Raw genomic sequence first — 22596 nt, forward strand, 5'->3', positions numbered from 1 at the left:
CGCGATCCAGAGTGAAATACACCGAAGCGATTAGGTTTGAGCAGTATGAAATGAAACAGACTGATCGGCCCTATAGGCAGCAGGATGATTAATTGGGTGAATGAACATAGACGCTCGCTCTCTTTTATCAGCGCTGGAACTGAAAATATGGCATTGATTAGCTCAGACCATCTGCTTATTGTACCGCTCTTGTCTGTTACCGGCGAAGTCTGAGGGCAGGAGCGGGTCACTGTGCTGTGAATATCACTGCTCAGTGGGGGGCAGCAGCACACTTCATAATAGAATTCATAATAGAACATTACATTGTTTATCTACACGGACCCGTTTGTTGTAAAATTATGACCGTAAATGTTTCTGGGAAACGACGTCGTTCACGCGCGAAACGTTTTGGCGTGAATATGTTTATTTGAAACGCGAGAGCAAGATGAGGAAACTTCACGAAAGTGATGACATAAGCAAATAGTAAGTCATTTTTACCGACTGACATTTATACGACATCTAACGTTGTAACTCCACAAAAGCGAGGCGAGTGAAACAAAAGGCTGATTTCCAAACCTCTGGGTTCGCCATCCGTGCCTGCTGAATCGGGCAAGAGTTCATTGGTAAATTACATTTGAAAAATGAAATTAGGTTTTACGTTTAGAAACTAGACCGGGCCGTACCTCACTGCATGCTGTCTGAGATGTTCAGGAAGTGGGCGCAGCAATATGTATTTCAGTATTTCCCAAACTCTGTATTTTATTAGTACAGTTATGATTATAACGCCGCTGCAAATGATAGCCGACATTTAGCTTCTTTTTTTTTTTTTTGCCTGCAACCGCTTCTGCGTTTTTATCTTTTCACTTATTTTAGGAAACTTTTTTATGAAAATATATTTTTATTACAAAAAAATATACTGCATAAACACTGCATGTAGGTGAGACCAGGGTTAGCTGTCACACTTTTACTTTATATAATTTATTTTTAAGTTTATTTCTGAACACCCCTTTACACACATATCTTAAGGTCTTGATAGCAACTGAATTCTTCCACTGATATTGCCAAGAAAATATACACATTGAACAGCCAAAACAATGCTTTTTTCCTTTAGCTTATTATATATGGCTTTTCAGTGTCTAGTGTGACAATTTACTTCATGTAAGCCTATGTACAGTATATACACACACAAAAAAATGGGTGAAAAAAGGATGGAACAAACATTAATGATCATTAAGCATTACCAGCAAAAATATAAAAGGTACAGTAACAAAAGGATTGCTTTAACTAATAAACATTGAAAACAAAATACACAGTTAAGCTCCTGGTCTCCCCTAGAATATGAGTTGTTGTTTTTTTTACTACAGATTTGTACTATCATGCCACACTGCTGTCAGTTAGTACATTCACACTTTAGAGACCATCTTCCTGAAGACGATCATATGGAGTTTGTGACTCAGTGTAAAAGCGCATGGGGAGCTTGAGGTTGCGGCTTATAGGTTTCTGTGCATCATCAAACCAGGGGGAGGTGCAAAGGAACTTTGGTAGGTGTAATAAGATTGTCTTTAGCATTTCTCAGAAACAAGGTCAAAAAAAATACCCAGCTTCGGTAGAGTTTACTCCCCTTTACCCAACCCTGTGTCTCTGATTCTCTCTGTTTCAGCCACAAGAACATCTGGCATCCCTCACCTGTTTCTCAGGACCTTGAGCTCCTATAAATGGCACCTCTTGAAAGATGTTGATGCAGGCAGTTAGTGTTTGAGCAGCCTGCCCATTTCCTGGCCAGGAAAGACAGTTTGCTTAAGCTGCTTGATTTCTCAGAGGATTGATAAGTTTGCCGCGTGCACCTTCTGCTTACGAAGCACAACACGAGTGTCACGCTGAACCCCCGTGAACCTCTAACAGCTTTACAAAGAACACCATGGGAATATTCTCTCGACTAGCACTGCTCAACATTTCATTCACAACAAATGCAGTTGTTTCCTGATCCAGTAGCCGTAACCATTACATACATTATATATTAACTGCATACGATTTATAACCTGGGAAACCGACATTTCTTCATTCCACATGCTAATTACAGAACTGCTATCTCCTGAAAACAACTCAGAACGCAGCGGCTTGATAGTTTTGTGGGAATAAAGTCTCAGCGTTCATTTTTTTTTTTTTATAGTCTTGTAAGGGTTCGCCGAAATAAAATTTAAGACTAATTAAAAGTTGATCTGACAAGAGGCATAAATATTATGAAGAAACACATGCTCTCCCCAGCATAACCTCTGTGTGCACAGAAACCTGGCATGTTTTATACAAAACAAAAACGCTGTTCTCTGCGCAGTCGAATGGCCCTTATTTCAAACAGGGAACTTTCTCTCAGCCATATGTCTCTTATAAATGATAATACTGAAGAGAATGGAGAGAGGGGATTCTCTAGATAAAGACTGTGCTGCGTGCTGTGCTTTCATTGTTTCCCTCTACATGTTTCTATCAGCACTGTTCCAGAAATCAGTCATTGTTGGCCAGCCATTTTCACTCATTATTGTTCTCTCAGTGGCCTCCAGTGACTGAGCGCCTGGACTTGTGTGAAGTGAACGTGCTCACTAACTGTCCTGGGCCTTTGATTATCAGTCACAGTCACACACACACACACACACACACACACACACACGTCTTTACCTTTCATTTGAGTGCATAGAATATGTGAGAGTTCCAGATGTTACCAAGCGAACTGTAAAAACAATTGCTCCCACAACATTTTGTTAACGCGCACAATTAACTGTAGCCATGGAAAATGTAATGAACCGAATTCCACAAGCCATTTTTCTACTTCCTGACAGGCATCAAAACCAAGATCTTACCTTGAAGCTTTAATAATAAACAGCAGCAGCAGCAAAACAACAGTTATAAACATTATACACAAATTAAATTCAGACATTTTAAACCGACCACCTTATGAAAATAAATTAAAATGCACATGTAAGAGATTTTAATTTAATTTATTTAAAATTTCAACACTTAAGGAAGTCTGACGCATTTAATAGAGCATGTTGAACCGTAACACTATCCGTAAGCAGAAACCGTTCAGGGAATTTCCCTTCATACCTAAATAGGTTTTAAAGCTCAAATCTCTTGTGCTGCATTATGCGACCATCTTCTTGTCATCCGTAATACAATGTCAGGATAAAATGGAAACATGTGCTCGAGAACAGGAGGCACACAAACGGGGCTTTTAACATTTTCAAGTGTTATTTAGCGTAAATCACACGTACAAGAAAGGATAATTAAAGATTTGAATTTTTAGCCCATGCGATGGATATAGATCAGGACTATCTTTATCAGCCACAGAGAGCAGCTCGAGCCTGCTGCAGAGACTGCTGATTCATACTTGTGCTTTTAAGGGCAGTGGAGCAATGCAGCTGAGACAAACACCACAGGGGCCAGAGAACCCTTGGGAATAAACACCTCAGCGAACCCGGATCATTTAAACACTTGAAACTATCAGTCTCCACTAGTTTGGTTTTAAGATTTCTTTATCGGAAACACAAATTTTATAGAGAGTATCTACTGGATTTTTATTTTCAAAGAAAAAGGACATGGAAAAAGAATGGGCTTTCAATACTTTATTATTCCCCTTGATACACATTTTCCTTATTTTCAACTCCAGCCAAAGGAAACTTATAGTGAGGTAAAAGTGCTGAGAAACAAAATGGCACAATGAATCTACATCAAATCACCACGCCGACATAACTATTTCAAAATAATAGTGCGACTTCCATTTCACTTAATTTTTTTTTTTTGAACTCACAATCATTAACATCAGAACAGACAAACAAGACAAATAAATCAAAAAAAAAAAAAAAGTAAACAAAACCTGCTGAAATCCACAACTCTTCTTGCAACATTGCAAAAGGGCTTCAAAAAGGCCTCAATCATCATTAAGACTTGCACTTTAGACAAGCATGTCCAAATCCAATAAATCTCCCCGTACACACAGTTACAGATGCTTTCAGAGCTGCGTTACAAAAAGCTCCAACACCTTTGTCTATTGAATAAAGGGTAACACTGGGGAATATGGAATTACAGCTGACAAGGAGACAAAGAAAATAAAAAAGAACAGAATGTGAATACTAACACAAAAGCATGTTTTCCCATTTTAACACTTCCCTTTCAAGAAACTTTACACAGACTTCAAAAAGGAAATGAGCCAAGCCTCATCACACCAGGCCTTATCTATGTGAAGTGCATCTGGACAAGATAAAACGCACAAAACAAAAAGGCATGTTTCTTTTCGTTTTCACACATGATCAAAAAAAAAAAATAAATAAAAAAAAAAAAAAAAAAAAAAAAAAAAACAAGACAGGTTAAGGCGAGATTCTGTTGGCCAGCCACTATAGATAACACAAACTCTTTCACACACAAAAAAGAAAACCAGTTCTGAAACAGAAGCACTTGTTCCTGATGTGTAGATTTTATATATTCTAAATTGCTTAGTAATACGATGCTTTTCAAACGGGTTCACTTTGCAGGAAGTTGGCTGAACAAGTTTAGCTATCCTCAAGACACACTGTAGCCCTTTATCATGTCCCTGAGACGCCCCCATTAAAAAAAAAAAAAAAAAAAAAAAAAAAAAAAAGGGCACCTTATAGCTTGTGACGATGACTAGCTTTGGAGTAATGATAAGGCCTGTAAAGTGCATTCATTGACATGGGTTCTTAATTCGGCCTTTCGGATTTTAAGAATGCTGTGTAGTACACAGTACTTGCTTTGGTTAGGAGGGTGATGGTGAAAAGGCGTAAATGATTCATAACTGGAATGACTAGACAACTACAATTAGAAAAAAAAAGGAGCGACAAAGAAAAAGGAAAAAAAAAAAAAAAAAAAAGCGCAGTCATTCATCCTTCACACTTTTAATGGACTAGCAAAAATTTAACGGCACCAAATTATTCTGAAACCAGAGAGGATGAGCTACAGCGTCTTCACTTTCTAAATGGGTTAATCACAGAAAAGGCACATGTGTGCTGTGTTGCTGGTTGAAACATTGGTCCACAGTGTGCATGCCCCAAAAATACTGAAAAAAAAAATAAAAAAAAAGTTGAGCCAAAATACAAAAAAACAACGTGCAAGCAAAAATCCAATCCAGCTCAATGCGCTTTGGGGTGTAACCCACTGAATGAGAGGCCATGTGACCCTTCTCTCTTTACCCTAGAAGTCTGGGAGCGCAGATAAGAGAAGGAACGTGGCTCTCATGGTTATCTAGCGCATGTGCTCGTACAAGCTGAAGCAGCAGGAGCTGTGGCGCGTGAGCGAGGCCAAGAGGAAACCTGAGGGGCAGGGGGCAGCTGTCGGCCATTACGTAAGAGCAGCTAACAGAGTACTACCCCACTCTGGATGGACGAATGTCAGAAAGAGAACTACACGTGGGCATGAAGGGGGGGAGGGGAGGTTCAGACACATAATTAAATACTGTCTAACGTACAAAAAAAAAAAAAAACATGGAACTAGCTTAACCCAACTGACGACTGCAACTTGCCTTGAAGCAATAACATCAAGTTAACTGACAAAGAACCAAGACAGGAGACATCGAAGCCCAATAAAGATCAAGAGCAGCAACATCGATTAGATCCAAAACTGGAAAGGAATCCACACTGACATGCATTTTACGTTCATTTAAAGGAGCACGGGCATATCCTTCAGCTACGGCAACCCCTCCCAGACCTCAATTACCAGAAAAGGCTTCGTGACATGCCAGAGTCCTCTCCTCATCTACAGTGACACTAGTCAGAAGCATAGGAAAGACAGTTGCCCCACTAGAAATTCCACCCCACATGCTGTCCATTCAAGGCACATCCCGGGAGGCGCAGGAAGGGATAATTTTAGAGCGCTGCGACACCATTTGGCTTGGCTAGGCTGTTAGCTGGAGGTCTTGTTACACGAGGCAGTGCTAAGTCTGTTAATGGCCGCAAAAAGCTCAGGAGGACAGATCGTCCAACAGCTGAACCTTGTATGGACAAGCATGACCTCTCCGTCCCATTTAAACACAAACACAATATTAATAAGAGACGAAGGAAGGTTTAACGACTAGAGCAGAGGATCTTCATTAATCTTCATAAAAATGGACTGTTTAACTGCTCTGAACTGCTGGGAAAAGGACAAAGCATCTTTTTGTACATGCCGCAACCAAATTCAATCACGGTCTCACCTAAGATGTAACTGGCAAGACCGAATCGGTTTATAAATGACAAATTCTCAAAAACGTACGGTGGAACACAAAAGCCTTCAGTATTCATTCACACAGCAATCTGAAGCACATTGCTATGAATACTTTAACATTATTCTGTTCACATTTCTATTTGAGAACAAAAAGAATTTAGCTGCCCACCAGTGTACCAAAAACAAAACAAAAACTCCTGATAACTTTAGTCCTAAAATACCTATTATTTCACCTGTGCTCACATTTTTCATATCTTTTCTTGCAAATTTTGTCTTTTTTTTTTCTCCTTCAAATTTCTAAGAACATTATTTATTTATTTTTTTGGCCTTTTTATTTTGTAACACACAGGAAAATATATTAATTTGTCCCAATATGCATTTTCCTTCCTTTTTAAGGTTAGAATATATTAAGGCACTATGGGAATAGTTTCTCTTCAATATGGAAAAAAATAATAATCTCTCGGGTCAGGGACAGAGATGAGAACAAAGAAATCTGAAACTTTAGAATATTAAATAAAAAAAGAAAAAAAAAAAAAAAAATCACTAAAATATATCACTTTGAATCAGAAATGTCTTGGCACCTCTGCAGAGAAGGAATTAAAAGTAAAAAAAAAAAAAAAAAAAAAAGGAAACACTAATCATTTTAAATATCCTTTATGTCTACAGAGGGAAACATCCCTTACGGCCAAATATCCTGCGTTCTGGCCAACTCGAGGATTTTGTTTTTGAATAAGCATCTTTGAGTCTTAGTTACAAGGCAACCAAGTTGGAATGGACTGGTTACAAGAGGCCACATAGTAGTTGTTGAAGTTCAGGTCTCTGACATACGGAGCCGGCTGGTAGTAGCAGGTGACACTGGACGCATCAGGTATGGCGTTCTGCTCAGCGAGAACGCGAAACGCCATCAGGGAGATTAGGTTAAGCGTCTGCCGCCTCTCGTGTCCCATGAGACACACGGTGCTCTCGTTCACGACCCTTCGCAGGATCATGAGGTAGTTGTACTTGTTCTTCTCCTCACCGACAAAGTGGCTTTGCAGATAAGTCTCCAGTTTGCGCTGTTGTTCACCGATGTCAGGAAAGTCAATGAAGAAACGGGAGCACATGTAGCGCTCCAAGGCCTTAAACTCGTCTTCGTCCGTGGGCCTGAAGTCCCTCACCAGGAGGTTGCAGTATTTGAGCAAACCACCTCCGCGGATCTCCTCCGGCCGCTTGGTGGCGATGAGCTTGTTCCTGAGGTGGTCCAGAGCCACTGCAAAGTCGCCATACACGCTCTCCCCGACCACGGTAGGGTGGAAGTGCCGAGACATGGGGTTTTCTGAGAAGTCATAGTACGACAGCACTGAGTCCAAAATGATCTGGAAGGAGTCCACGCTGAACTCGAACTGTCTCCGGATCGAGTCCACAAACTTAAGTTCCACATTGCGGCCATTGTTGTTTGACAGCGAGATGAGGGACCAGCGGTCCTGCTCTGTGTAGACTTTGACCAGCTTCTGGACGTAGGCCTCTTTCAGGGTCATGGGAGTGATCTTCTCCTTGTTCACCCCCTCTGGTAGAAAGTCCAACAAAGTGCTCAAAACCACATCTTTGATGAGCTGGAACTCCTCTTCCCGAGGAAGGTCTACCCTGAAGATGATGTCCAGGTCTTTGTAGCTCCAGCCAATGTCCTTTTCCAGCACGTGGCTGGCGGTCGAGCCGTTCAGGCGGACATCTTTGACCATAATGCCCCTCAGCTCCAGACGGTTCCTAACCATCTGGACGATATCCTTCAGACGGACCTCCAGTGTGGGAAAGTTTCCTCGTCCGTGAACTGGCACGGCCTCCGTCAGCACGTCATTCAAGCGGCTCACTTGCTCCCAGGTAAGCACACTTTGCGACTCACTTTCACTGCTGGATGAAGCTGAGGCCATGTTTGCCACTTATGCAGTTTCCTGGGATAAAATAAGTGCAAAAACAATTTCACTGACTCTTTAAAAATCTCCTTTTTAAAAGTTTTTATATTTTTATTAATATTTACTTATAAACATACATGTGTGTATGCATGTGTGTATATATATATATATATATATATATATATATATATATATATATATATATATAATAAATATAAAAATTTACACACGCGCTTATAAACTGTCTAACTGGTTTCCAGCTCTCTCTTAACAGAAAAGCTAACAACGATTCGCGGGCTTTCCAGAAGGACAAACAAACTCTAAACAGAAACTGAAGCACTTATACTGTGAGACACTCAGCTGCTCCTCAACTAATTCAGAATGATTCCCAATGAAAAACAAACGAACAAAAAAAAAAAATCATTGATCAATCACGCATTTATCTGATTTCTGCCTTTTTTGTGTTGTAAGAAAATTCCAACAGGAATCCGTTTGGTTTGTTTCCAAATTATGATAGAATTTCGCATTAGACTTAGATAAAAATACATGACGGTCAGCAGGCAAACTTTCGACAACCTAAATTGTATTCCAACAACAGTCAATGTAAGTACATAAAAACATACGTACAACACTCCAAACAGTGCATTTGCTTGGAAGAAAAAAAACAAACAAATAGTTATTTAATCGGAGTATGATGTATAACTAAAAAAAAAACAATCGTTTGAAACGGGGCACGTGAGAGACTGGGTGAGATTAGCGTTCAAACCAAACAACGTTAGTATGTCTACATTTATTTCGCAAACGCAAACTTTAAAGTGAATCGTTCGATTGCTTCCGAATCACACAAACCCAACGCGCTTATATCAAGTTAAGTTTTAAATCTGAATTATATCCACCTACTGTTCTCAGTAAATCCACTTGAAGTGCTCAGCAACGTGGTCGGCACAAAGTAGTGGATGTCAAATAAGGTTTCGCACCAGCACCTCCATCCATCCGTTCAGTCGTCAAACGCCAGAGCTTCAGTTCTGAAGAGCACAAACACATGCGCGCTCTCTTATAACTGCCTACTAAACAACCTGATTCTCCGCACTTCCACTGCGCACTATATTTCTGAACCTTAGTCATCAACACGCACACAGCACACATACAACGTTTTATTTTATCTAACAAACTGAATCGCAAATACGCTGTCTATATTTTACTTACCATTCGTCCCACGCTAAAGCTCTGCGACACAAGGCATCTATGGACTAAGGCTCTATATGGAATTCAAAAACATACGGCGTTCTATTCGCTGGTATCAATGCGCCGGGCGAAGCCTGTGATTGGCTGAAGTGGTTTTTGTGTTGCCAGGCGACCATGGGCACTTGTAGATTTTGACGTCCGGCTTTTGAAGAGAGTACCTAAAACAGGTTATACGTTAACCTAAAGCTAAGCCTCTTGTTATTGTTGTCAGTATGGAAATTGCACAACAGATAAAATAATTCGCTAATGCTTGATGATTATTAGGCTACACGTTAGGCTTATATTTTTTTATTTTCATAAAAGGCCAAATTTGGGGACTGGCAGATAGAGATGCGTGTTTTAACTTAAAAGCATTTGTGCTTTTCTCCTGATATTGTGCTATATGTTGAAGTGTTGAAATATTCAAGAATGTAGTCAGGTAGGCACCAGGCAGGTCATAGTGTAGAAATGTTCACATATACACAGTGCTTTTACATTATCCTCTCACAGAACTGTTCACACCAGCAGGTCTACATCAGTACAGTACAAGCAAAACAATTCATAATCCTCGAATACAGTGAAAACCACTTATACAATCACTCTGAACATGAATGTACTATTTTCGCCCTCACAAAGTAAAAACACAGACCTTCCACGCAAATGCTGTTCTGTAGGTAGCGTCTTTCATAACTGTGAGAACAACAGACACTAATTAATAGTATTCGTTTTGGAAAAGCTGGATCTACAAGAAACTCAAATAACCATTAGCTATATTTAGACACTGAGCGGTCTATAAAGAATGGTCTGCGTTGGTGTGTCAGTGAAACTGTGGACGGTGAGTTTGTGGGAGTATACCATAAGTGGTATTAAAGCACAACAGGGGGAAACCCTTCAGAAAAAGCAGCACTAGCCTACATCAGCACTGATGCTGCTGAGTAAATCAACAGACCTTGTGCAGCCTCCAGTGGAAATACGAGGGAGGGATATTCCGGCCCTTTTGCTTCCTTCTGAATCTTTTCTTAGCAATTATGCGGGTATAGATTACACGAGAAAGCGAAACAGGAAACGATTGCTCAGTTGCATTTGAGAAAACTCCATTTCTGTGTGCTGGGTCTCGAACAACAGTGAGTTTGTGAATGGCCTAGAAAAGATAAAGAGAGAATGAGACAGCGACAGAGAGAGAATTAGAAACCGGATCGGAGGGACTGTCCTGACAGTTTTGTGTTAATCTAACATGACGTCAATGGTGAGGAGGTGCAGAAAATGATGTGAGATAAGAAAAACGTCACTGACATTTACGACGGGAGCATCATTCCCATGCTGACTCATACGCACAGAAATCAACACTAAAGACTGTCATAGGGAAAAATACATTCAATCGAATTTCCAATCTTGGCAGCATAGCTAAATTTAATCTTATTTAAGCTTGTATGTTGTGTGAAGGGTTTGCATAAGATGTTTTTTTTTTCCAAATCGGCATTACGGAAGAGAATGTAAGTGATTTCAGTAAACAGAATGTACAAGTTAAAAGCATCTAGATTATTACTGCCCAAACTGGTTAGTACACTTTTTCTAAGTTCGATTTTTTTTTTCGACAGCTAAATGACCTAAAAAAAAAAAAAAAAGCACAAGAGAAAAAGAGAGATTCTAGATGACTTGTTTGGCATATACATCACATGGAGCCCAGCAGAAAGCAGTGATTCAATTAATAGTTTAATACGTTTAATCCAGGAGTTTACAAATTTTTGGAGACCCGAACCATGAATTGAGAACACAGTCAAGAACAGCCTTTGAGAAATACCTAACAATACATGAAGTCTCGTGAGGCTAAGCAAGCATTTTCTTCCCCAGATGGATTTAATAGAATAAATAAAGTTCACGGAGAGCGCTGAATCGAGTAGAAATTAAGCAGTGTTTTGTTCAAAGGTGAATGTCATTTAGTTTGTGAGGAGTGGCAATGCCACCTGCTGCAGCTGGGCTCAACGCCAAGTGGAAATGACTCACTGTCCAAGCTACGGATGGTTAACCGGCGGCCATTAACACATTAAACACACTGAAGGATGCGCGCACACGCACATACAGGCCATTAACACATTAAACACTCCACTACGTTTGCGGACGTCCGCGCAATTGTTTTTTCCCCCCTTGTCTATCAGTCCGGTGACTCATGGTGACATTCATAATCCTCTCTTTCCCGTGACATCAGCAACCCTCTGGGATATATTGATTAAAATTCGGAACTCCTGAAAAACAAAAACACGACGCAGAAGGTCTCATGCGTCCTGGCTAACACCAAAGGGATGGAGCGCCGGCTCTCATCTGTCAGCTGGTAGAAGCTAAAGGGAAAGTTCACTCAAAACATTTACCGAATCCAAACCTGAATGACTTCATTTCTGCAGCACACAAAAGATATTTTGAAGAATGTTAACTAATTAGTTTTTTCGTGCGCATTGACTTCCAGTGTATAGAGGGGGGAAAAGACTGAAATTTCCAAAGGAAAAAACAAAAGTCATACAGGTTTGGAACTATTTGAAGATTAGTAAATTAGAACAGAGAATTGTAATTTTTTGGAAAACAAACATTCATATTTTAAGAGATAATTAAAAAAAATAAATGTCTATCTATCTATATATCTTCTATAATTCTATAATTTCTATAAAAATGGTATATACTATTTCTATATTTATATGATAAAAAAAACTAACAAAAAAAACAAAGCTGTTAACTTTTGGGATTATCCACCACGAAAACACACACACAAGAGGAAATGATATTACAGCGAGAAACCTTGTAGACGATTATAATGGTATCAGGGTTAATCTTTAAATTTTTATAACATTTGACTATGACAAGACAAGATTTTTTGGTTGTGAAGACAATATCAATTGGTGCACTTTAATGGTATTATGAATTAATACAAATGAATACAAATGTTTTATTAGATTTCATTAAATTACATTTTGGTACTGTGTTAAGTCACACTCGTCCAATATAAAAGTGGATGCTGAAGCAAATCCAGTTAGTGCTTCAGTACACTATGCAGTTGAAGTCTGATCATGATTGTTAAGAGTGTCACACCAAAAAGATCAGATCAGGCATAATCGTCTTAGGTACATCATCATTCAAAAATAATATTAAAACATGCAGCATGATAAATACGGCTGTGACGATGACCAAGCTTTCAAATGTTTTATACTACAGAAACACCCAGAGGAGAAATATTTATAAAGATACTAAATGACCTGCAACGTAGCATCCCATTCAACTGGACATCTTACCCTAGCACAGTATTAGCTTTAAAGGAATACGATCCTTTGTTGTCTAAGGACACTATTTCTGCGTGTATAATCGTTAGTAGAAAATGCCAACTGACCTAGAAGGTTCACAGTGACCTTGGTGCCTTTTTTTGCTCCACAAACTTGCAACATGCCAGTTTCTCCAGCTTATCGCTCACTGTTTTCCACTGAGCAGCAACGGAGTTTGTAGCCCGAGTTGACCCAAACCCAAACTTACTCTTTGGATCATTCTCATATCATGCTGGAGAAAATGATCATCAGGTTTTGCACTGGTGAAAAGTTCATGCAAACTCAAAAATAAAAAAATTCATTAAATTAGAAAAAGATATTTCCACTAGTGGACTCAAGAGTTTGGACCAGTCTGTGTGTGTGGAAGGAGAAATCCTTCATCTTTCAGCATCTGTTTAGCAGATGATACAGCAGGTCACATTGTGTCACTAGGGTTGTTTAAAGAGGGCAAATGACACCCGGCCTATGACCTCTGCCCCCAGATTTTGCCATCCATCCATCCTGTCCTGTCACACTGCGGTCAGTCCAGACAGCTCAATGACAGAGGACCGTTTATTAAAAAAAAAAAACAAACAAAACATTTTTGCCCTTAAATCTGCTGCAAATCTGACTAATAATAACAAGCTCACGAGTGAAATACTGTTTGCAATGGTGATGACGTGAACGCTGAGGACAAGGGTAATGTGTCAGGACCAGTTCACCATGACCTATAATATCAACGTGTGCTGCCAAGAGCGAAGCAGCATGAAGGCCTTAAAACAAACAGATAAAGCCTCGATCATTAATATTATATTGAAATCATTGAAATGTTCATGCCGTAGCTAGATTCCATCTATATATAGGCTGTGCTAAGAACAAACGCACATTGTCACGAACGCTTTAAACCAGTTACTTTCCAGGAAGTTTCCACTCATTCATGCTTGTTCAAGTATATTTCCATATGCTAAACATCAATATAAAATATAATAAACTGTATGAGAGTCTCTCATGGTGTCAAAGGCAGTATTTATTTAATAAACTGCAGAATAAACAGTCCACTATTGGGAGATATTACTTTTTAATAAAAAAAAAAAAAAAATTGGGTTAATGCGTTTTAAAATTATTTATTAAAGTTCATGTAACTTGTGAGATAACGGATGAAAATGTGTCCTTACTCCAGTCTTCAGTTCCACGTGGTATTTTAGAAATCATTCTAATATGTTGAATTGGAGCTCAAAAAACATTTACCAGTGTTTACCAGTTTGTTTTCTCTGATATATGTAAATAACTCCCCAACCCTGGTATCCATGTTATCTTTTATGATTTTGGTAAACTGAAACAAAACTATAAAGTCTTCTGTATAATTTAATAAAAAAAGATCTGACAATAAAAGTTTGTTTTGTTTTATCCCGTTCACTTTTTGTAACATCTTTATTGAATTTGTGTGGCATTTAAACATATTTACAATTATTGTTTTTTTGTTCAGTAAAAATACAAATACAGAACACATCTTTGTCAAAACCCACCCAGCAACAACAGGGAAGAGTGTTGGCCTGGGCTTCACTCACCATTAAGTCAAAGTCATGTTACTGGGAGAAAAGAAAAGAAATGACACACACAGGAGCAGCCGGACACCACTGCTGCCATCTAGAGGGGAGGAGAGGACACGTCTTTCTCAGGTAAGAGCTTTAGAAAGTGAGGAACTGAAATGATGGCATGTAAAAGGAAAGACCCTTAAAGGGGGGCTGATCGAAGACACCCAATATCCCATCAATGGTGCTTAAGTCTTTCTGACGGACTGATTCTCACGGTTTCATCGTTAGATGAGAAAATGTCGTCAACTACATGAAATCTTCTGTGGATGTGCCATTTTACACACTTGAGGATAACACCCCCCCCCCCCAAACAAACAAACATGAGTCTGAGAGCATAAGGCTAAGCACATCTTCAAAAGAGACTCAATCAATTATCATTAAAGGTAAATTGAACCCAAAAATAAATAAATAAAAACAAACAAAATACTTGCGTTTCAGAAATCTGTCGGCCACCACCGTGTTTCAGAAAACATGTTTAGGGTGTTTAACTAGGGTGTTAAAACTCACATGAAATATTAAGAGATAAGCATTCAACTAACAAAAAACACATCCAGAAACTGAAATGACAAAAGAGCATTCAGAAGTATTCCCAACGTCGCACTTCATGGGCTTAGTTGTTATGCAATGGTATTTAAATCCTTGCATTTTTGTGTGTTTTATTTTCTCTGGGTTTCTTATAAAGGGCACACAGTGTATTTATGAACTCTAAAGCATATATATATATATATATATATATATATATATATATATATATATATATATATATATATATATAAACTACTACGATTAGTGGTAAATCCTGGCTGTTGAAAGAATCTGGTCTGGTCTAACAAAGCGCCACCATCGACAAATGAAAACAAATAGTGACTTCCGTGAGCATTAGCATCTACAGCACTGTGACTTCTCTCCACAAGTTACAGTTACTTCAAGTGTTGATTCCTTGTAATGCAAAACCCATCCTATGCAGTATGAATGACATTCTGGGCATTCACAGTGGATGAAAGAAAAGGAAAAAAAAAAGATGGGAATGGAAAGGTTTCTGGAATGACGGTGGTGACTGTGTCACAGGCAGCAGCTGTTCGATAGCAGCATGTGTCCCTTTTTACCCGCTAACCTTAACAAAGAGACATCGGAGAGACCGTCTGAAGAGAAATCCAGGAGAACAGAACATTCCTGGTGCCTGTGGCCTAAATACAGCCTCAGCTGGAGAAAGATTTCACAGGAGGTCCCATCCAACATCTGCCATCTCCAGAAGCCCAGCTCAGAGAGTAAAAGGCTCTGAAGGCGGTCTGGTCCGAAAACCATTTATCCATCATTTTGATGTAGTGCCGAGCTGATGATATGAAATGCCACCAAATTAGAGAGAGAGGAGGGGGGGCAAAGAAAAGAAAGGAACTTTGTTAAAATCCTTCCCCAGTGAGAAACGCACATCCACTTCAGAAGGTCTTTTAAGTCCGCTAATGCGTGTACAGTGTGTGTAAGACCAGCGCCCGCAGGAGAGAGACACACGTGATCAATCCGGCAGTCTGTCCTTCAGAGAATATATGAGAGAGACATAGATAAAGAGAGTCGGGTCTGTTCCGGTCTCCTCCGTTCACTGTAGTCCCATGATTCACAGTCCAGGAGGAGACGGTGGTTGGTGGGTACAGTTCTCTCCTCTCCTTTGAGCTGGCAGCTGCTGTCTTTCACAAGGAGGGAGGCGTTTAAAGAGGGGCGAGCGAGGGGGGAGAGCGCCCCCCCGGTGAGTCCGCTCTACCGCTGGGTCTCGCTGCCAGGCAGCGTGATGTTGCCCAGGTGCAGGACGGGCAGAGGATGGGCCTCCGTGTTAAACACCCAGTTCTCAAGAGGCAGCAGCTCGTCGCTGGAGAAAAGTAGATAGAGATACCTACAGAAACACATAAGGATCATACCATTAACTTGAATGCTCACAGCAAACTGGGTCACGCATATGATTCAAACACGTTCGGCAGTGTTTCAGTGAAACCAGCGGGTGGCAGTAATGACCGGCTGTCTTTCCACTCCTGTTTCCTTTGCAAATCCCCACTTTGTTAAGCTAATTGTCACTTCTTTTGACAGTGCTAGCCTTGTGCTGCACGGTTACCTTGACCATTATCACATTAACAGAAAATAATAACATGTACCGGCTCAACGAACTGAAACAGTCTGTGATACTACAGCAAGGCAGCTTCAGCGCGGTATTGTTAAATGTAGTTATTTTTACTTGAGCGTTTCAGCCAGGAAGAAGCTTTGCTGGACGTCATCGTAGGTGGGGTTGGAGGAGTAGACGTCTTTGACACCAGAGAATCCTCCGCTTACTCGGCAGTATTTATCTATAGCCTGCAGAAAAAGTGAAAAACGTCTAGGGTAAGTAAGAGTTCGTTTTTGTTTTGGTTTTTTCGCTGAAAGAAATTATTATTTATTTAACAATGAAGCATAAAATATGTGAAGCTGCGCCACTGTTTTCAGCAATGATAACAATTAGAAATGTTTCTTAAGCAGCAAACCAGCATATTACAATTTCTGAGGGATAATGTGAAACCGAAGACCAGAATAATGACTGATAAAAAAAAAAAAAAGATAAAAAAAAGAATAAACTACATTTTAAAACATATTCAAAGAGAAAAATGTTTTAAAATTATAATAACAGTATTACAGTCTCTTTTTTTAATAATAAAATAATATTGTAAAATAATATTATATTTTTCAAAACATACCAACCCCCCAAACCTTTCAATAGCAGTGTATATATAATATTCATAGTGCTGTCAATTGGTGAGAAAAAAAAAAAAAAAACACAAAACTATCAATTTATAAATCTTCACATAAACCCATGATAAAAATATCAAATTGCTACCTGTGGCCCTCAGTAAGAAAATAATAAATAAAGTTATTAATAAAGTTATCAAACACTAAATTCTAAAGTAAATAAAGAAATCATAAAGCTAGAGATTGATTTCCTCTTTTTAATTTTGCTCTTTGATTAACAGACATCACAGCAGCTGGTTATTAAGTTACTTTGAATGCTACTTTAAGAGCTGCTGCTGCCGCTAAACTTAATGCAGTTCTCATATTGCTTTAAATATGACTGAATTTACTTTGTCCTGCAAATTTAAAGGTGATGGTTTATTTGGTAAAAAAAAAAAAATCATGTTTTACTACAATATAATTATTTAGTGGTTTATAGCAAGAAATGTCCGATGATGTTCTGGAAAGGTGGAGGAAATCCTGGCACCTTTTGATGAACATTTGATGTTAAAGGTTGTAAAAAAAAATGCTTGAGTCATGACTATGTCCTTGATTTGAATTATGCACATGTCTTACAACAGTGAGGGCCAGCCTATTGTTCTCAAATTCGATTAAACTATGTAATATCTTGAAGTTTCTAATAAAGTTACCATCCAAGTGGTGAGTAACTCAGTTCCAGATGCATTATTTCCTGTGCTTCATCTCAGAAAGATTGCCTATACAGTATGGGCTATATGAGGTAAAACGCCGTCCTGATCACCACTTTATGACTGCAAATCAAATCAATGCATGACTGTGTACTTGCGGTAATGACAAGTTAAAAATAGAAAATATACGAAGCCGCTCTATTTTTCTGGCCCTGTTCTCCAAGAACCAATAATGCTCCATTAGTGCTGTTCCAGCCTCTGCAGGCAGGAGTGATGCAAGCCATCTGTGCCAGGAAAACATGGCATGATGTGCTCACCTACCTGGAGCAGATCTGCCTAAAACAGCTGCTACACCGAGGACTCACCTCACGCGGTTTTAACGCAACAGCAGCTGGCCTGATCCTGCCTCCTATTAACCCGTTCTACAGAGATTCACAAGACTTTCAGCTTCATTTCCACTGTTTTCCATTTTGGTTTGCCTTTGGATCATCTAACATCTTTAAAAACACAGATTTAACTACACAGTTGAGTTTAATTTTTCATTTGCTAAGATTATTTTTTCCTCCCATACTCTACCTTCTAATGTTATGATGCCTGCTTTTTTATATAAACCACAAATTCCCAATCTTCAAAAATTAAACTTAATTAAACACAAAAAAAACTGAAGCCATTCAGCTTCAACTGACCATCTCACTTCACACGAGATTTTGTAGAGCTGGTGAGAAAATCTGAACTAATCCTGGAGATCAGTGGACGCAAAACAGATAAACACAATACCATTTATCTACACAAAGCGATAGAAAAGCAAAGAGAAGAGACTGTGAGTACCTGAGATTCTCGAAAGAAAGAGGTGTACAGAGAGAGCTTGAGACAGAAAATGATAAAATTGGGGGAAAAAAAGAAGAGGAAAAAAAGAGCTGATAGCAACGAAGGAACTTCTGTGACTGGGAACAAGTGAGCTTTATACTGCTCACTTTCTCTTTTAACCGAAATGGAAAGAGTGAAAATAAGGGCGGGAAGGAGAGACGGAGCCCAGGCACACAGCGGCTCATCAAAAGAAGCCCAATTGCAGGGAAACAGTACTGTACCGGCAGAACAATGACACCCAATCAGGCAAAAAACAATGACGCTCTATTCTCAAGAGCACTTTGAAACTGTTCTAGAAACACAAACACACTCCCTAAAAAACACAGCCCAGGTCTGGCTGAAATAAGAGTGACATGAAAATAAAGGGTAAGGGTAAATCTGAAAAAAACAGAGTTATAAATGGATACAGTTAAAGAGGTACAGGGCTACTGCGAGCAGCAAAAAAGATGCCACTGATAGAACGACTGGGACTACAGATGGATATCAAGGTGATGAGATATGGGTTTAGATACTAAGAACATCCTGTGCCGTACACACCATCTGACCTTATTCTGTCTCTGATATCTGGCTGAACTCTGATGGCTGGAGATACCAGCCCTGCGAGAAGAGAGTCAAACTTCTGTTTGAGTTGCTCATGCCACAAAAGTGTGGCGATTTTTGGTAACACTTACAAAAAAAAATCTTGACAACTCTGATGGTTTGGCACATTAATGTACATGCTAATGTGTCAGATTTTGATGGAATAGGCCTGCTACGATGCTGGTGCTCCAGAGCCAATAACTAACAATCCCTAACATGCTGCTGTGAGCCCGTAAACACCGCTCCTGCACATATGAAATAACCCCCATATGGCACACGAATCACCATTGCAGATCTATACAGGTGGAGCTGGGGAAGGTGGAGGGTTAATCAAACATGCTGCAACTGCTATAGCAAGCAAGAGTCACGTATCGGAATGTTGATCAGCAAGCTCATTGGCTGCTGATATAAAAAGAACGAATTAGCTGCAACATTTGATGTCATTACGTCAACTGAGTTCGACCTATTGGACTTCACGTTTCAGAGAGCAGGCAGTCGTTTCCTAGCATATTTCATGAGCTTAATACTTATACAATATTCAATATCCAGTAAAAATTTATTTTCTAATCATGAAAGAAACTCTACAGTGGTTTTTATAATGTTTTATAAATTATATATATATATATATATATATATATATATATATATATATATACATATATACATATATATATACACACACACACACACACACACACACACACATACACACACACAGTGTATATACACACACAGTCATGTGAAAAAGGCAGGAAAATGTTTTGAACATGGTTTTCTGTATCAGGACATAATGAAATATTATCTGGTTCTTGTCAGTTCTTAAACTTTCGCAAAATAGAACCTCAGTTGAACTACATCACATGACATATCACACTGTGTCATTATTTTTTAACAAAAATAAAGCCAGGATGGAAAAGCTATGGGTGACAAAGTTAGGACACCCTGTGATTCAATTGCCTGTAGATCCACTTTTAGCAGCAATAACCTTTTCTGTATGACTTTACCCATTTCTTACATTCTTCCGGAGGATTTTTTGCCTAGTGTTCTTTGTAACATTGCTCTAGTTTTGTGGGCATTTGTTTATGCACAGCTCTCACCACAGCACTTCAGGATAAGATGTGGAATTTGATTGTGGTACTGAAACACCTTGATTCTCCTATTTTCAGTTGTTCTGTTGTAAAACTGCTGGTGTGCTCGAGATCATTGTCCTGTTGCACGAGTTGGCCAAGCTTTAGCTGTAGGACGGATGGCCTCACATTCGACTCAAGAATACAGAGGAGTTTAGGGTCAACTCAGTGACTATGAAGTGCCAAGGTCCTATGGCTACAAAACAGAAATCATCAGCCAGCTGTGGAGCCTGCGGTGACGTTCTTGGGTTGTCTGCCATTTCTTTAATTGTTACACAGTCTGATCTTTGGGTGAATTTGCTGGGATGTCCATTCCTGGCAGGATTGGTGTCTGTTTTGAATGTCTCCCACTTGTGGATAATCTACATCACTCTAGAATGACGGACTTCAGATTGTTTGATTATGGCCATATTACTCTTCCCAAATTGATAGCAACAATTGCTTCTCTAAGATCATTACTGGTGTCTTACCTTCTTGTCACTGTGTTCACACGACTTCACGGTCCAGACCAGCAAACTGCTAAAACTTCTGCTTTTATAGGAGATGCTCACACTTGATGATGATTATCAATGCCCGACCACTATTTAAAATCTTAAGTCCTATGTTATCATTAAGGGTGTCTCAATTTTGTCACACGTACAATGGTGGAATATGTCATATGTTGTTGTCCATGTTTTATTTTCCAAATTTTCAGACCTGCCAGTAATACACACACATACATATTGTGTATATATTTATCATTGGAAAGAGATGCTGACCTGTGCTGCTTCCCAACCCCACTGCCTGTATTTGGGGTCGTGGGTAAATCTCCACATGTACCAGTACGTCTCGATGACCTCAGGCCTCAGGATATAGTATTTCTCATTCTGTCTCACAGCCACTGCCTCCAGCCCACTGTCAAACTTAAAGGCCTCTGGACCGAGTTTCAGCACTGCAAACAATAAAAGGGTTTATGTGTTTAGTACTATTAGTTGAAACCTTCGGTCCTCATGGTACTATAAATGTGAAACTATCTGTCTGAGAGCTTCTTGTGGCTGAGCTGCAATCCATCAATGTCTTTCAGTCAAGTTGTGTGAAATAGAAATGCCATACTCTGAAAATAACCTGCACTGTTACCATGACAACAAAACCAAGCCACAAATTAGATTTGCAGTCCAAAGATCTTGTGTGTGTGTGTTTTTTTTATAGCCTTCATCTCTCTTGCCCCCTCACATATTCACTAACCAGTGCGATCGTAGCTTTCATGGCAGGTGTGTGCGATCTCTGCTCCGAGCTGCAGATAGTGTCCAGCTTTATCATCTGGCGACCCATCAGCTCCCAGGGCAAACATGCCCCCAGCAAAGCAAGTCAGGTGACCCATCTTACGCTCCAAGTGTCCGTTTTTCCACTCCCCAATGAATGTAAGGCCACCATTGGACTTGCGGATGAGGTGGCGCTCGATAGCCTGTAGGAAGAGAAAGAAAAGGAATGAATGGAGAGAAACGGATGCAATACGAAACACACAAATTACCATTGCAGCCAGCAGCCCTCACCTCGATGGCATCATCATACGTCTTGCGTGCCTCGGTGTCCGTTTTATCAGACATTAGCCAGGCCTTCAACAGGTACTCATAGAAACTATCACCCAGTCCCCCCACTGAGGTATGATCTGCAGAGCAAGAGAGAGAGACAAGTTAAATGAATGTCTGATGCTGACGGCAAGGAAAAAAAACAACAACCACCTCTAATAGCTATTAAACTTGGAGTAAAGTTTAATAAGAGTTTAATACTTCAAAATGACAAAACTGGCCTAATTAGACGCATCTAAATTCCAAACTTTGTGAACATGCATTCAACTGGAGAAAAGAAAAGCCTGGTATGATTCTTTTGGTTACTCTGTTCATAGCTCAGTCTTTTAACGCGCCTGAATTCTGCCATAAAAGTGTATTCAGGCTTGACACAGACCCTCATTACAATAAAAATGCACAAGTGAGCATGTTTTCACTGGCATTTATTCAGTGTGGACACACACCAGCACACACCTAATCACTTATAAACACAGCCATTGAGTGTGTGTTCCACTTTGACACAGCTAATGACTCTGCAGAGTGAGTGTGTGTAAAGTGTGAGTGTTTGACAGGCTGGGAGTCATTTGTGCCGGTAATGGCTCGTAATGGGAACCTACAACAGAACATGTAAACAATCTGTGTTGACTTGTCTGAGGGAGCTGTAGAAATTAAGAATGAAATATTAAAGGTATGGAACAGACAGAAACAGAATATAAAAAAGGCACTTGGTCAGAGTCATGGCTTTGTGATTAGCTGATGCGTTATAGTGCTAAAGAGGGCAATCAGAGTTTAAGGTCTATTTATCTATCCGTTTCTTTTTATCTAACCGTTTTTATTTCTATCTATTCATCCATCCAGCTATATATCTATATCTTTCTGTCCGTAACATATGCATGTCTGTCCATCCAT

At 39.5% G+C, this 22596-nt stretch overlaps 2 protein-coding genes across 4 annotated transcripts in view; both read right to left on the minus strand.

Moving 5' to 3' along the window:
• Window positions 1–3578: 3578 nt before the first annotated feature.
• Window positions 3579–9412, minus strand: tent5c (terminal nucleotidyltransferase 5C). The gene is made up of 3 exons (XM_043248485.1): window positions 9279–9412; window positions 8973–9097; window positions 3579–8111 (listed from the first exon to the last, which is right to left on the minus strand). The coding sequence occupies exon 3, from the start codon at window positions 8088–8090 to the stop codon at window positions 6930–6932; it is 1161 nt and encodes a 386-aa protein (XP_043104420.1). The 5' UTR covers window positions 8091–8111; window positions 8973–9097; window positions 9279–9412; the 3' UTR covers window positions 3579–6929.
• Window positions 9413–15552: 6140 nt separating this feature from the next.
• Window positions 15553–22596, minus strand: part of man1a2 (mannosidase, alpha, class 1A, member 2) — a 66662-nt gene continuing 59618 nt past the window's right edge. For all 3 annotated transcript variants that reach the window (XM_043248895.1, XM_043248891.1, XM_043248894.1), the window contains 5 exons: window positions 21673–21788; window positions 21365–21584; window positions 20899–21071; window positions 16397–16512; window positions 15553–16060 (listed from right to left, as the gene is read on the minus strand). In XM_043248895.1, the coding sequence (XP_043104830.1) occupies window positions 15928–16060; window positions 16397–16512; window positions 20899–21071; window positions 21365–21584; window positions 21673–21788 (758 nt within the window). In that variant the 3' untranslated portion in view covers window positions 15553–15927. The remainder of the gene's footprint in view (window positions 16061–16396; window positions 16513–20898; window positions 21072–21364; window positions 21585–21672; window positions 21789–22596) is intronic.

Source organism: Puntigrus tetrazona, chromosome 9 (assembly GCF_018831695.1).
Source record: "Puntigrus tetrazona isolate hp1 chromosome 9, ASM1883169v1, whole genome shotgun sequence".
Classification (NCBI taxonomy): domain Eukaryota; kingdom Metazoa; phylum Chordata; class Actinopteri; order Cypriniformes; family Cyprinidae; genus Puntigrus; species Puntigrus tetrazona.